A 16,792-nucleotide genomic window follows, 5' to 3' on the forward strand; every position below is an offset into this window, starting at 1 on the left:
GAAAAGCAATCTACTGAAAGGCCAGGGTCAAACAACACAGACTTTGGGGGAGGACTAGCACTGTAATGATATATCCGTCTCTAACTTCTAAGCATTTTGGATTACAGTTTAAAACATTAAAATATGAATCATGATCAAGTTGAGTTAAAATGGAAAGTACACTGAACTTCACAGTATTCGTTGCATTCTTCAGATGAGGCCATGAGTCTTGAATTGTTTTTTAATGCAATTGTTATGCACCCGCTCCCCCCCCCCCAAAAAAAAAGAACATAATTATAAGCAAGTATAATTGCAAGTATTATTTTCTAAACTCAATCTATGAATGTTAACTTTGCAGATTCATAAAATGCTGGTTTAAATATTTAAGGGATTGGACATTGCTGCTCTAAATTTACTTAAGAGTAGGCCTATGCTTCCTGCTTGAATGCCAAAAAAGATTGCAATGTCTTAAAACTTGTGATTTTATTATTTTGTTGAAAAGGCTTGAACCGTGATTTATTGAACCTTAAATACGTTCAACTAGAAACAAATTGAAATCTGTAGTTGTTGACAGATTTGACTAATTGACCAATTGACTGGCCGTCAATGAAACCTTTGAGTTGGGCACCGGTCAAAAGCAGCCAACTCTATCATCAATTCAAATATGGTTCACTTATCGCTGGGAAAAAGATGAAAAGACAACATTGGGGCTCTAGATAAAAATCTACTCCAAGGAAGGGGTCAAGGCGACACGTACATCAACCCTTCATGTTGTATGGGTACTGTGCCCAGACCTAGACACACCTCTCTGGGACCATTGGGGTAAGGGGGTCAAAAGGGTCATTGCCACCCGAATTATCCCAATTGGGACATTTGATGGAACCCTTTTACCAGTGAGGTATCAGTGGATCTGAACAGAGGCACACTTAATAAAGCAGGGTCTTCCCTTCATGTTATATGGGTACTGTGCCTAGACCTAGACACACCTCTCTGGGACCATTGGGGTAGGGGGGTCAAAAGGGTCATTGCCACACATTATCCCAATTGGGACATTTGAGCCTTCATTGGAACCCTTTTACCAGTGAGGTATCAGTGGATCCTAATGGAGGCACACTTAATAAAGCAGGGTCTTCCCTTCATGTTGTATGGGTACTGTGCCTAGACCTAGACACACCTCTCTGGGACCATTGGGGTAGGGGGGTCAAAAGGGTCATTGCCACACATTATCCCAATTGGGACATTTGAGCCTTCATTGGAACCCTTTTACCAGTGAGGTATCAGTGGATCCTAATGGAGGCACACTTAATAAAGCAGGGTCTTCCCTTCATGTTGTATGGGTACTGTGCCTAGACCTAGACACACCTCTCTGGGACCATTGGGGTAGGGGGGTCAAAAGGGTCATTGCCACACATTATCCCAATTGGGACATTTGAGCCTTCATTGGAACCCTTTTACCAGTGAGGTATCAGTGGATCCTAATGGAGGCACACTTAATAAAGCAGGGTCTTCCCTTCATGTTGTATGGGTACTGTGCCTAGACCTAGACACACCCTCTGGGACCATTGGGGTAAGGGGGTCAAAAGGGTCATTGCCACCCGAATTATCCCAATTGGGACATTTGATGGAACCCTTTTACCAGTGAGGTATCAGTGGATCCTAACAGAGGCACACTTAATAAAGCAGGGTCTTCCCTTCATGTTGTATGGGTACTGTGCCTAGACCTAGACACACCTCTCTGGGACCATTGGGGTAAGGGGGTCAAAAGGGTCATTGCCACCCGAATTATCCCAATTGGGACATTTGATGGAACCCTTTTACCAGTGAGGTATCAGTGGATCCTAACAGAGGCACACTTAATAAAGCAGGGTCTTCCCTTCATGTTGTATGGGTACTGTGCCTAGACCTAGACACACCTCTCTGGGACCATTGGGGTGAGGGGGTCAAAAGGGTCATTGCCACACATTATCCCAATTGGGACATTTGATGGAACCCTTTTACCAGTGAGGTATCAGTGGATCCTAACAGAGGCACACTTAATAAAGCAGGGTCTTCCCTTCATGTTGTATGGGTACTGTGCCCAGACCTAGACACACCTCTCTGGGACCATTGGGGTAAGGGGGTCAAAAGGGTCATTGCCACCCGAATTATCCCAATTGGGACATTTGATGGTACCCTTTTACCAGTGAGGTATCAGTGGATCCTAATGGTGGCACACTTAAAAGCATCAAAAAGCACTCTCACTTGAAATTATGTATATATTGTCTACTTTGTTATTTCCTACCTTGTTATTTCCTACCTTCATGGCCTGTTTAAAGCCATCATACACTTTCGGTAAACGGTATTGTCCAAGTCCCACACTTCGTGTATCACAACTTATATATAAAACAACAAACCTGTGAAAATTTAGGCTCAATCGGTCATCGGAGTTGGGAGAAAATTACGGGAAAACCCACTCTTGTTTCCGCGCGTTTCGCCGTGTCATGACATGTGTTTAAAAGAAATCCGTAATTCTCGCTAACGAGAATTTATATTTTTACCGTTTTCTCAAAAAGTAAAGCATTTCATGGACTATATTTCAAGAGAAGTCTTTCACCATTACCTTCTGTAAACCCTTTTTTTTTTTTCTGTACCGAAAGGGTCCAATGGCTTTAAGGTATAAACAAAAATGTATGTAGGGAAAAATTAAGTTAGACACAGGTCCGACCTGTGTTAGCTTGGTTTGACCGACCTTTTCACATTACAACATTTCAACATTGCGTTGACCCGTGTGGAGTGTTCAACCCGTTGAAAAAACCCTCCTCGGGAGGTTGGTATTACCCTGATTTCTAGGGAGGATGGTCGTGGGTTTAATTGGACCATAGAGAAAGTACCACGTTTACACTTGTTGCAAAAAGGGCTGATTTGGTGCGGTGCAATGTGAGCACAGAAAGGATTTTGAAGTCAACAAGGATTGGAACCACAGACCTGATACTTCACGGAGGCAACAAAGGCGATAGCCTCCATGCCCCCATGTCATTGCCTTCTTGCCCTCGAAATACCCCTGGTAGCAGTTTAGAATTACCTCCTAGGGTGGGCTTTACCAAGGAGAAAATGCCTTGGTGCCCTTGCTATTTTAAAAACGAAGCATACAGGGCTGGACCATGTTGGAACAATGCAGGGACAGTGTGAAAGTGCGTCAGGGGAAACCGTGGGGTAGAAAACTGCTGGTCTTTCCCAGGGCTGTATTCCACAGGGATTAGAGATACAGTGTGAAAGCGCGTGAGTTTTCATCAGGATATTTTCAAACTTGTACCCAAACTCCAGAAGTTAGTCATTCATAACATAAGATTACAATGTTTAGAATTGAACTTACCAGTGCGATAATTGTGTGTACTTGTTTTGTTTGTGGTTTTGTGAGTCAAGGCTAAATTTTTAAAAATTAACATATTTGTGTTGGGCGGAAGGGATTACAATGTGTATGTTTGTGTTGTGATTTGTTCAACAAGGTTTGGTCTGAAGAGAAAGTAAACAACAAAAGCTGATCAGAATTGACTGACGACCTGAATAATCAAACAGGGTCACAAAATTTAGTATATTCCCATGGGAATATTATCAACGATCTTGTATTTCTTGTTTCTTGGTTTGTTTTGGGGGGAGTATTTTTTCGTTTGTTTGTTTAAAAAGCTTTTTCTATGGACATGTTATTGTTTCAAAAGTGATTAATGACCCACCAGAGATTGATCCGCAGGAAGAAAGAGATTTTGAAAGAGGTTTAACCATCATTGTGATTTTATCAGTATTCAGGGAGTACTTATTATACATTACAGATGAGTGAAAATTTTACTTGGTATCTACAGAGACTTACAGGCTTTGATTTTAACCCATGGCACCCACAATAGTTGCAGAGGTGCCCTGTGCCTGTAGTGCAATGGTGCCCTGGGCTTTATTTGCTGTGGTGCCCTTTGCAGAGTTCCAAAACATACTGTCATTTGCCTCACAGAAAACCTTCTTACCTGAGGGAAATTCCATTGCACCTTAAGTGAGATTCTAGGCCTGGACGTTATTCAGATTTCAGGACATTGCAATCTTTTTCTTGAGAATTGTAATGGCCCTGAAGAGAACTGGGGTGTAAGGACTCTAAAGACAGCGATTCCCTCCTTTTTCTTAAAGATCGTAATAGTAACAAAGAAAACTTAATTTTCCTATTGGTTTTCTTTTTTTGAAATAAAATTATTTGCGTGTCTGTTATGCTCTGATAAACCCTGAAGATTACTGCAGCCGATTTCACGAAACGCTAGGATTAATCTATATCAAGTAAGGACAAATAACCCGTACTAACTTAGGATGGGTTCAATGAGTCCTACGTGTTTGGATACGGAACTGAACCCGTCCTAAGTCCTAAGATGAATCTTAAGAGTTGGTGAAATCGACGGCTGGTATCTCAGTGAAATATAGGTTCTGATATAACTTCCTGCTGGTGTACAATGTACTCTATCACTCAGAAAGATGCTGAAGACGAATGCGATTTCTAATAATTTCTTTAAATGCTATCATCCTTGATTTTCCTTTTTTTCGTGACTCTTTCTTGTGTCCTCAATTGATAAGTATTCTACAGCCCCACAGATTTATTACAAAGAGAAGAAAACTTTGAAGCTTACTTGCTAGTTGTTTACCTACAAATAACAAAAAAAGTCACTAAAAAAGTCACAAAGTCACCTATCCTGAATTATGTACACTTCACATGAGAGAACTTGTAAACAAACAAACAAATAACTTCTGCAGTTTTGTGTCACTGGTCCGTGTTTAATTCTTTAATGATACACCAGGGATTAAAGACCAGTTGCTCTTTTCTGTGGTTGGACGATTGAGAAGGGCACTGAAGCGTGAATAATTTTTAATGTGTGAGAAACTTTAAAAGTGAAAAAACAAAAGCATTGAATCCTTGATTGAAACCTTTGAAGGGAGGTCCTGAACAGCCATGAACCAATACTCGCACCCTCGGCCCAGATGGCTTATCAGTGAGAGAGGGAGTGAGGGGACCAGTTTCAGGTAGCGGGTTGTTCCAATAGGGTCGGCCTGGAGGTGTTTGCTGCCCTTCTTTAGGTTTTAATATTAACCCTCACGGGAGATTTAGATTAAAAGGACCTTGTCCCAATTATCCACGCTCTGGTGAACTGGTATGCCAGTCAGTTCAGTCCCCCCCCCCCCTTTCAACAGAGGAGAAACCTGATGAACTTGCCAGTCTGTCAGCTCATTTGATGTTTAGAGTTGAAGACCACATCATCAGGAGCAATACTTGTCGGTGTTCTTCAGGTTGTTGTGGAAAGATTTGTAGTTTGTTTTAGTGAGTGGATTCAGTCAGTTGATTGACAAAATAATTCTTTCAAGACCTCTTTTTCTTGTATGAAATTGAAGTTTTTATGTAATGAATATTTCCCAACTCTGATCATCTTGGGAGGAAGTAAAGGTAGTCTGTTTGTGTCTTCATGGTCATTGTTTCAACTGTAGGTCGATTCTGAAACTAAGGCCTGGAAACTTGACTCCAAGGAGGCCATTTTGTTGCTGTATGTGATACTCATCAAGACAATATCGATTTTGGAGTGTTGTTTCTCTTCAGTGATGGTGATCATGGAAGAGCCAACCTACTCATCCACTTTCTTTTTCCCCGCCTACATTCGCAGTGAAGTCTGAAATACAGAAGACAAGGTAGGAAATGAAAATCATGCAAAGGTGTGTTTAGGGTTGACCATGGTCCTTTTTACACAAGGAAGAAGTTGTCTGGTGGGATAACGAAGATGTACGCAACAACCCTCCTCCAGGTGGTTACTGCAAGATGCCTCAACAGCTGCACGGTAACCAACCTATTTCCCACACTTCTGCAGAAACTGACCATGGTTGAATCTCATCTCTTTCAACAGTGGACAAGTCACTCTCATTGAAGCATTTGGACCATAGCTGCAACTCTCTTCGTAAAATGTCTGTGTTCCTCACTCACTTTGTAAATGTCTGTGTTCCTCAAAATGCCACAACTAACTATGTCTGCATTGGGGGTTGCACACTACGCTAGACATTCTTATTGTAGCTAACATTAATGCATTCTCATAAGGATTTGAATTGTACCCAAACATGTTCCTAAGGAATGCCCTAAACATTTTTAAGCTGTAACCATTTCTGCTTGTTAAGGCACTGTAAATTCACACACAAAATATATGCTTACAATGAAGCTAGAAGTAGAAAAGGTTTAGAAAAATTGTCTGTAGAATGCCTTCATGGTAAACATTGAAATGAAATTTGATAGGGCAGCATTCTTATAGCTAACAACAATGCATCCACATAAGGATTGGAATGGTACCAAACATGTTCATAAGGAATAAACATTTAGCTGTGACCATTTCTATTTTCAAAGCACTGTAAATTCACTGAAAATCTAAGCTTATGTATCATGTATTTAGAAAGGGTTTAAAAAAAAATATTCCTGTAGAATGGCTGCATGGTAAACATTGAAACGAAACTTGATAGGGCAGCATTGTTGTAGCTATAACAACAACACATTCACATAGGGATTGGAATGGTACCAAACATGTTCATAAGGAATAAACATTTGGCTGTCACCATTTCTATTTTCAAAGCACTGTAAATTCACAGAAAATCTAAGCCTATGTAGCTAGAAAAGGTATAGACAAAATTCCTGCATGGTAAACATTGAAACGAAACATAAACATTGAAACGAAAACGCATTCACATAAGGATTGTAATGGTACCAAACATGTTCAATTGTTCATGATTAAGGAATAAACATTTTAACACCTTGACATACATAATTACAATGGATCAAGATTCTTTAACTTTTTCATCTGGAGTGCTGGTTCGCACGGTATTTTCAAACCTTTTGGTATATGAAAAAGTGTTTTAAACTTCTGGGTACACTTGTAGCAAAGTTGTACAGTGGGGAAGCAAAATTATAGGCGTGATGACCCAGGGTTAGTGTAATTTCCTACACTAGTTTTTATTTCATTGAAGGCATGTGATCCTACTTGATGACCATTGTAGGTCTTCAACGTTATTAGAATGTAAAAGTAGATTCCTAATTATTTGTTTATATTCGGCCATTTCTCAAAGTTCTTACAACACAGAAAGTGAATACATCTTTCTTCAAATCAACTTACATTTACATGTTATATAGTAAGAGGAATAGTGAACCGGGCCATCTTGGTGGTCTAGTTGGTAAGACACTGCTCTAGAATTGCGCAAGGTCTTGGGTTTGAATCCCACCCAAGTAATATGCCTGTGATATTTGATCACCGAGCTCTGGAAAGTAATTGAAAATACAGTCATTGCTTACTGAACTGGTGTGTATGGGTAAAACCAAAAATTAATATTCTTCATCCCTGATACAAATGTCCATTACTTTTAAGAGGGTAGGCCTGACATTTAAGTAAACTTTGAAGTGCCAAGTTTTGAGCTTGTGAAGCTTCAGTTCCCCCATGAGACGCTGTTCTTGCTGTACATTCTGAACGCATTACTATACAGAGCAAGTTGTAGCATTTCCCTTCATGATTTATGTATAGTTGGCATTACTTGAAAGGTTACAGAGGTTAGGTCACTTCTGTCATTCTTGTCTGTTGTGTTACATGCAGAAGAATTATGGGCGAGACACAAGGAGCAACCAAATACTGGGGTTGCAACAACACTTTACAGTAACACAGAGGAACTGACAAGATTTGTAGTCTAGGCCTCTTATTTAAAAACATTGTTCATATATCCATTTAGTACTATGTTTTAAAAACTGGTTCCATTTTCTCAAATTGTATACCGGGTACTCCTTTTTTTCTTTTGTTTTTCTTGAAATGAAATGGTTTGTTGAAAATGAAACGGTTTATTGAAAATCAAATTTTAAAAAAAAAATGCTTAAGGAATGGTGTATTTCAAATTAACATCCATCAAAATAAATCACTAAAATATATTGAAAAAACAATTTGGAGAAGATTAGTCTAGTGCTAAAAAAAAAGTGTCAGAAAACTTGTTGTACACAAAGCTACAGAAAGTCAACAAATACACAATGGTTAAAAGACATTAACATAAAGGTTGGTATTGCTACAATATCAAATTGACTGAATTTAAATCACTTTTAAAAAATATTTCAACAGCTCCCAAACCATTAATGTCTGAAATCAGACAAACGTCCATAAATAAATGCCATGGTCATTGCTTTTGAAAAATGAGTATTGTTTCATGTTTTTTTTCCCATCACAATAACAAGTTTCTCTTGGTTTGCCCCGTATTTTCACAGGAAAAAAGTCAACCCAGTCTACGATCGTTACCAGGGCCCTACTGAAAAAATCACAACCTCCAAGGATGGCTCTCAACAGAAAAGCAAATCACCATCCAAGGGGAAATGTCGCAAATATCCAGGTAGATGTCTTCGCCATCCGTGCACCATCGTGTTTATCTTCGCGCTGGTTGCAGTCGTCATCGTTGCAGTTATGCTCATCATGTTGGGTACCATTGAGACCCCAGGTAATTTCACAGAGCTCTTTAAACACAAAAAGTAGCTAAGCACAGCAAAATTATGCTTACCAGAATAAGGTTACCTGCCAAACTACCATGTCCATGTTCTATTTGTAATCGGGTATCCTGCTCATTTCTGCTAAGCACAAATTTTTAAGCAATTGGTCAATGCTGTTCCAACACATTTTCTTTTCAAGCAGAAACTTGCATCATTGTAGAGAGTTCTTGCTTGTAGGCAACTGTTTGCATGAAAATTTCAATACGAGGAGTCAAAATTATGGCGCCAATGGGTAGTGGAAAGTCAAATATCTGTTATACTGTACTAGTATTGGTAGAAGTGAAGGTGTTTCTGGTTCACGTAACAAGCACCCTTGTTAACAGGTTTCCTCAGGCTTGGGAACTTCGGTGATTAAGTTCACTTATGAGGCATCCTTGGTTTAATTACCAGAAATAGGAAATAATAGTACTAAACGTTGGTAGGGGGTGGCAACATTCCAAATAAATTTGACCAATATTATAGATTTGTTTCCCAATTTACAACATGATCATACTATCCACTTGTAAAAAAGTGTCTCAGGTGTTCTCTGCCAACACTGATTTTCAGTTAAACTTTAGGGAGTGTGACCTTTCACTAAGGCATAATATTCCTCCTACTTTAGTCTGATTTTTTTAGCCCTTGGAAAAATCTGAAAATTGTGATAACTATAGCCTGAAATGTCTATTACAGCCTACACCATGTGTACATGTAGGTCAGCCCTTGTACTCATTGATTTTTCCTACTTTTTTGTACAGACTAAATAATACTAAATAATAATACAAGTTTTTTATATAGCACTTGTAGCGCTTTTTTTTGTACAGACTAAATAATACTAAATAATAATAACAGTTTTGTATATAGCACTTATAGCGCTTATATACCGGAAGGGGGCGTCTCAAAGCGCTTAAACATTCTTTCACTATACAATCCTCATAGATTCTTTTTCTGTGTAATATTATCATAGGATCACTACCTGAGGGTCCCGATCGCCAAGTCCAGACCACATTGCCAGTCACCATTATGCCCTCAACGACTCTAAATCCTGACGCAATAAACTCAGAAAGGCTGTTGAACATGATTGAAGAACAACAACGCACCATCACGATGTTACAGGAAAAAGTTAGTCCATTTTTTTTTTATTTCTCTGTGAATAACCCTCATATCTGAAATTTTGCTAATTTTGCCTCTGTCAAATTAGTTATTTGCCTATTTGTTTTTGTAATAAAGATGCAGAATCAATAAAAGTACCTTGCACTGACCTGTAGGACTGAAGATGACTGTTTGGAGAAGATGAAGACAAATAGTAAAGATATATATGTGGGAATAAAGCCCTGGAGGAAAGCCCACACAATCGGGCAGAGACTGAAAAACCCAATCCACATGCATGGCACTACTCAGAAAGAGGTTAAAACTGGAATCTATAGAAGTGAAAGGCAGGGAAAGAAACCACTGAGCCAACCTGAATGCCTAAAAGAACTAGCAACGATTAACGAATAAAGCATCAATCTAAACCTGCAACCAAAGTGTTACGCTTCGCCAGATTTACTTTGATCTTGGGTTTCATTGATCCCAGAAAAATACATACTTGTATGAGCTACATGTATGACCAGCCACCAAAATAAACTATTGGTTGAACTGATTCACAACTTCAAATTCACATTCAAGTTCAATTATAAAAGTAGGTATTGACACATAGCACCAATGTGACACATGGCTATACTGTCTGCTGCCCTCACGGTGTTGAGAGTCTAACTGCATGTAAAGTGTATGAACACTACGTTGCCTAAATTGCACACTACAATGTATAACACATGGGAACATTGGCTCCAAAATTGGTGCAGGAAATATTATTGTGATGGGGGATGCTGGGTGAGTTGGGTCAATACATATAGAAGTAGAAAGAATTTGAAATGGAATACAGCCTGTCAATGCCCTTGGACCGGAACACTGATTTCATTGAAGGGAGATGCCAGCCACATAGGAGACAGGTACTAGTGAAGAGTCATTATCTGTCAGACCTTGCCACACAGTCCATATTATGACTTTAGGAGCATCCCCCCTGCAAGTTTCCATGTCCTTTTTTAAACCACTTTCTTTTCCTTTCTTCATCCACAGATCACAATGCTTGAGGGTGTCCTTGGAGGGGGTGATGAAGCCAACGCAACACTAAGCGCCAGAGTGGCTTTGATTTCTTTCAAGGTAAGAAAGAGAAACGATTGGAAATCTAACCTGCTCACCTGCACCCATATCATTGTCTCCCAGTTTAGTTTTTCTAAGCCGTGCCTGATATGTGGCAGAGGGTGGTTCCCCCTCCCAAATGTCTGCATACTTTAACACACTCTTTTCCTTCTTTTTCTTTTGTTTGATTGCTGGTTCAAGGTGATTGTATGAAATTGGTTTGTTGGCTACCACACTGACACAAATTTTTGCTGGTAGCTCCAATGCTATGGAGGAATGAGGCATTACGGCCCAGCCAGTGCTAAGACGATTAACACTCTTTTTCTCTAGTACAGAAGACCCCACCCCCCCCCTAAAATCCTCAAAAGAATTCCTGAGATTCCTAGAACACAATGAAGACACTTTAGGGGGGTGGTACACCAAGCCACATATCAATTTTATTTCATATTATTTTTCTACTTTGACTTCTCGCAAAAACAATGGCAAAGCGAATTACATGACACAAACAATATTGTTATACCTCGGTAACAAACTGTGAAGTTTGATTGGTCGAGAACCAATCATGTGACGCGCAACAAAAACGCATGTTATATGGCTCGACGGGCCGGGGAACATGAAAAGTGATGTACACCGGTGTACATCACCTTGATCGTTCCCAGCGTTGGTCGATTTCCAGCGCTGTGTACGAAACAACCGCGGGTTCGAGGGAAATGTTTCTTGTTCGTCTGCTTATTAAACAATGAATAGTCTGTCGTAATAATGTTTGAAGATGACAACAGAACTTCGAGAAGAGGAATAATAATTATACAAAGGCATAACAAAACAATTGTTGCACGCTGTGACTGTGGGGTCCATGTGTTTTGTACACCCTCGATGGGAAATGGCACCCTCGGTATCACCTCGGGTGCCATTTTCCCCTCGAGTGGACCCCGTCACAGAGTGCAACAATTGTATAATGTACACAATGAATTTCCAATTGTGACATGTGGAAATTTGCTTCGCCTTTTACGACTCACGTCAAGTATAGTCAATCTATTTTAGTACGCTTTTTCTATCGTCATGTTGACATCATACTTTGCTTTTGTGCTTTTTAGATCGAGGGCATTGATGCATCCATTAAGTCAGCAAGTAAAAATATCACAGAAGTGAACCAGAGAGTTAGTATGTTCCAGGAATCGTTGTCTGGCACCCTCGTGAGATTGGAAAGCACTGTGACAAGGGTAAGTCCTTCTTATTAATAATAATAATAACAGATAGTTTTTATATAGCGCTTTTCACGCCCGAGGGGTGTCTCAAAGCGCTTCCGACATTATTACCCCTGGTCACTGGGCCTTAAATCATTCCTTAAACCATCTCAGCTCCCTGGGGAGTATACAGCCTGTGCGCAATTATATGCGCTACTCGGCTAAACCAATCACAAGAACCATCTCTGCCCTCACAGGTACCCATTTACCCCTGGGTGGAGAGAAGCAATTATAGTAAAGTGTCTTGCTCAGGGACACGAGTGTGACGACCGGGATTGGAACCCACACTCTGCTGAACAGAACCGCAGAGCTTGAACTCGGTGCTCTTATCCACACGGCCACAACACCCGAGTGCAATTAATACTGTTTTAGCCATACACTGATGTTTTTCAAGCACTGTTTACTGTGAAAACGTGTCTTGTAATTTGGGTAGTTGTTGTGTACTGTTGTATGATGAGGAAATGCCACATAATCGGTGGGCTCGATTTCACTAAGCATCTTAACATGAGTTGTCAATATTACTATGGTGATTTGTATTGTGACTTCACACTTTGCTTAGCAATCAAGATTGATACACACGCAGTTGAAGACCAATCTCGACTCTTTGAGAATTTTGCCCCTGGGTCAGTTTACATATCCTATTTTAACTGTGTTGTTAAAATAATTTGACCTTTATTCTTTAGTAATACTTCACATATTTATTTTTTTCTTTAGACATCAACGTTGGAAAACAATACACGACAACTTGAGCGCAGTGTGAGTACTCTAGAAACTACTTGTGTAAAACTTTAAAAATAACTTTTGTTGAAAAATAAAAAATAGTACTAGTCTTGATATAAGATCACACCTTTACAAGATTTTATTAGATATTAAATTTGAATCTGGGATAAAGAATATTAATTGTTACCCTACACGAATGTGTGTGAATGTTTTATACTCGGTACTTTCTAGAGCTCTGTGAAAAAAATGAAAGGCATATTACTTGGCTGGGATTCAAACCCACGACCTTTGCCATTCTAGAGCAGTGTCATACCAACTAGACCACTGAGACTGCCCGGTAGCGTTAGGTAGTTCAAATCGTATATTTTTGCAGCAGGTAACGCATCGATTTAATAACAAGAGTTGTTCCAGTTGTCAAAATGAAAACTACAACTTTGAAAAGAGTGTGTTATTGCACTCAGTCGTATTCCAGCGTACACATCTGACATTGATTTGGTGAAGATTGATTTGTTTTGGTTGTTTGTTTTTCTCAGGTGAGCCAACTCAATGCCAAAGCACAGACACAAAGCAGTGACATACAAGAGAATAAAATGAAGAATGACGACCAAGACAACACGGTAGGTACTTCAATAGCTTTCTGGCTTTGGACATTTGGTTGGATACTTATGTGCCAGTCCGGTTGGGGTAGTGGTGTCTTGCCTCACCTGCCACCACAAGGACCCCACTTTGAATCCTGCCGAGGGCACTATGTGGGTTGGCTTTTCAGTCCCTATCTTGTTATCCCTGGCATCATTCTCTGGGGTTTTCCTCCCACATCTAAATTTGAAACTTCCCTGTGTTCTCCCTATGAAATTTGTGGTTAGTTCAGCACTGAAATCCGCAGGGGGACATTATGGATGCTACAATCTCGGCCATCTCTCGTTGGGCCCCCGCACCATGGCCCCCGTGCCCCCTTTCAATGTTGGCTCTCATCGCGCAGCCTCAGCTGCTATCAATATTGAGCCGGGGAATGGGAGAGAATGTTTATAGTCATATTGCGAATGTTTGGCCCAAGCATTTTGGCTGGTATTGTAATAATAATAATAATAAATAATAATAAGACTTGTAATGCGCACATATCCACCCTGCTGGGTGTTCAAGGCGCAGTAAAAACCAAAAACCAAACAAAAACAAAACACAACACAAAGAAAAACAGACACAACAAAATTAGTCATTGAAAACCTGTGACATAAGATAAGTTTTGAGAAGAGACTTGAATTTTGCAGTACAAACACAAGATCGAAGATTAAGTGGTAGAGAGTTCCAGATGCGTGGCGCGGCTGAAGAAAAAGACCTGTCACCCCATGAGTGTCGAGACTTGGGTTCAATGAGGAGAAGCATGGAACTTGATCGAAGATTCCTTGATGGAGTGTAAACTTGAAGCAGTTCAGAAATATAGTGGGGAGCCTTGCCATTTAGAGCTTAGTGGACAATTAGCATCAGCTTGAAGATGATTCGTTGAGAGATAGGGAGCTAGTGCAGAATGGGGGTGATAGAACAGGATTTTCTAGACAGTGTCACAATGCGGGCAGCAGTATTTTGGAGCCGTTGAAGTCGGGAAATCTGGTTGTAGGTGGCAGTAGGCATGGTAATTCTCCATTGGTTGTGTATGTTGGACTTTGACTTTTGTATGGTGGATGGGGTATGAAGTGTTCTTTTGGGTACATAATGCTATTTATCTCAATTAATGTTTCCATGGTGCTAACCATCTAACCAGCTGTCGATTTCACAAAACTCTTCCTAACTTAAGACTTATCTTAGGACTTAGGACGAGTCACAACCCTGCACTGTAGCGAGACACGTCCTAACTCGAGATAAGACGAGTCCTAACTCTTTGAGAAATCGACGACTGAAGTACTTCAATCATTTTCAAAGTATTGTATGAAACTTTGAATCCCTTTCTTGTTTTTTAGATATCCAATGTTCGGCAGGAACTGTGGAACCTGTCGGATAAGTTTGACCTCAACTTGGCCGAAGCCAACCGCACCATCTTCGACAGGCTAGACACGATCAGTAAGATGCAAGGACCGAGGGGCTACAATGGTTCCGTTGGCCCAGCTGGTCTTGACGGAGCTCAGGGTCCAGCCGGTGCAGGGGATCTGACTCAGTGTGACCACCAGACTCGCACCTCCTCAACTTCATACGGTGTGACTACCAACGGAGGTTGGGAGACGCAACCAAGTGTAAGTAGACCAAACAGGCCCAAGGGTTTTTTATATACGGGTTTCATTTTAATATCCAATATGTGGGTATTCTTACCAACTCTATGGTGTGATTCAGCAAGCTACGGCAAAAAAAATGTGATAAGTAACTTTATGGGGAGAGCGAACAAATGGGTTAAAATGGTTTTTAAATGTTTAAGCTGAGGATTTACACACACATGCAAGTGTGTCAACACTGCAATCGTGGACCCTCCTTTGTTCAACGCTTTGTGATAGCAACCGTGGACCACAATGATTTTCTTTGTGATAGAAACCTTGGACCTATAATCCCTTTTGTTATAGGTCCACAGTTTGAATGTGGATACCTACCCACACACACACACACAATCACGCACACACACCTGTACATTAGAGGACACCTATTGTGCTCTCTGTTGCTCCTGTATTGAAGCAATCCCTATTGGTTTTGTACACAAATGACTAGTGAGGACCCATGAAAACAATGAACCGATTAGTGAGGACTTATTGTCCCTATTGAAAAATATCCTTGGAGGGTAGGCCATACAAGCCCACACACACCCACACATACAGATCTCCTTTGTTTGGGCCAGGCTATTTTTGTTCTATTATTGCCTTTTTTTAGAGAAATACTCAGTGGGGTCCTGGTATGAACTAAGAATTCCCTTTTTGGCGTCCATTGTTCTATTGTGAAAAAGACCCCACAAGGGCACTCTTGTATGCTTTCACTGTTGTGCAATAACTCTGTGGACATTCCTTTGTTCTGTACTCTGTAAAAAAAAAAGGGATGTGTGGAAGTCCCATAGTGTTACAAGTCCCTCCACTGTGTGGACCTCTTGTATTCTCAGGTCAACAGGCTGTATGTAACATTTAAGCAAATTGAATCCCCACACTTAACTTTGATTTACTGTCAATAAACGAAGGCCACCAAAGTAGATTCTGCCACTCAAGCACATAGAGTATAAAAAATCACAGGCTTTATCTTTATTTTTATTGTTGTATTTTTACTTGTTTTCCAGGATAAGATTTTTACTGGGGTGACCTGCACGACAATTGGTGGAACCCATGCTGTTTTATATAGTGAAGATTTGCCAAGTGGAGCTACTCGATATAGATGTCGGTGCGGTGGCCAGTCCACAGACATCACGGATTCTAGAAGGCAATGTAACATGCACTTCTGGCAATGCCCAGCAACCAGCTAGAGTTGTAAGGTCTTAAACAATAACTTGGTTATGTGTAAATATATGTTTGCTGGAAATATTTGTATATTAATGATCACTGTAGATTAATTCATGAAGGTACATATATAAGACGTTGAAATGAAACTCTGTATCTTTGTACCCCCCCCCCCACATACGGCTAGGTACAAAACCTAATTTTTTAACTTTTCAAGTTACATTAAATGCACACTTGAAGTCACAAAAAGTATTTAAAGTATTTAAAACCCTGAGTAATGCTTTTTCCCTTGAGAATATTTTGGAAATCGTAAAGGCATTAACGCAATGAATTGTGAGAATATTGTGAGAATATATCCTTTATAAAAAAAAGGACTGTGAACAAAATTATTTTCTTTTTGTTATTAACGAAAAGTTTTTCCAAATGCACAGGTTGTTCTAACAGTTGGTTTAGGTTTTTCTTTTGAGAATTGTAGGGCATGTAACATTTTATCTCATGGTACTTAATTATGAGTTATTAAATAATATTAATAACAATGGTGCACATAGAAAAAGATCACTGCTCATGGCGGTACTTAAAGCCTAAACTTAACGAGCGTGTTTTCAAGCTTTGAAGTTGGAGTGAGTGCGTACATGTACTAGTCTGAGGTTCAGTGGAAGAGCTTTCCAAAGAGATGGTCCACTATATGAAAAAGAACGGTCTCCCCAAGTGTGTTTAGAATGAGGGATGTTTTAGGAGCGAGGGATGTTTGT

At 40.0% G+C, this 16,792-nt stretch overlaps 1 protein-coding gene across 1 annotated transcript; it reads left to right on the top strand.

The window, feature by feature from the left end:
- Nucleotides 1-8,248: 8,248 nt before the first annotated feature.
- On the top strand, nucleotides 8,249-16,792 carry LOC117306642 (the record flags this gene model as incomplete). The annotated part of the gene is given in 8 exon segments (XM_033791126.1): nucleotides 8,249-8,475; nucleotides 9,468-9,622; nucleotides 10,619-10,702; nucleotides 11,776-11,901; nucleotides 12,640-12,681; nucleotides 13,179-13,262; nucleotides 14,598-14,867; nucleotides 15,884-16,792. Coding segments are annotated over 8 exon segments (1,171 nt in total), but the record flags the coding sequence as incomplete, so codon positions are not given.

The sequence above is a fragment of the Asterias rubens genome, unplaced genomic scaffold (genome assembly GCF_902459465.1).
Source record: "Asterias rubens unplaced genomic scaffold, eAstRub1.3, whole genome shotgun sequence".
Classification (NCBI taxonomy): domain Eukaryota; kingdom Metazoa; phylum Echinodermata; class Asteroidea; order Forcipulatida; family Asteriidae; genus Asterias; species Asterias rubens.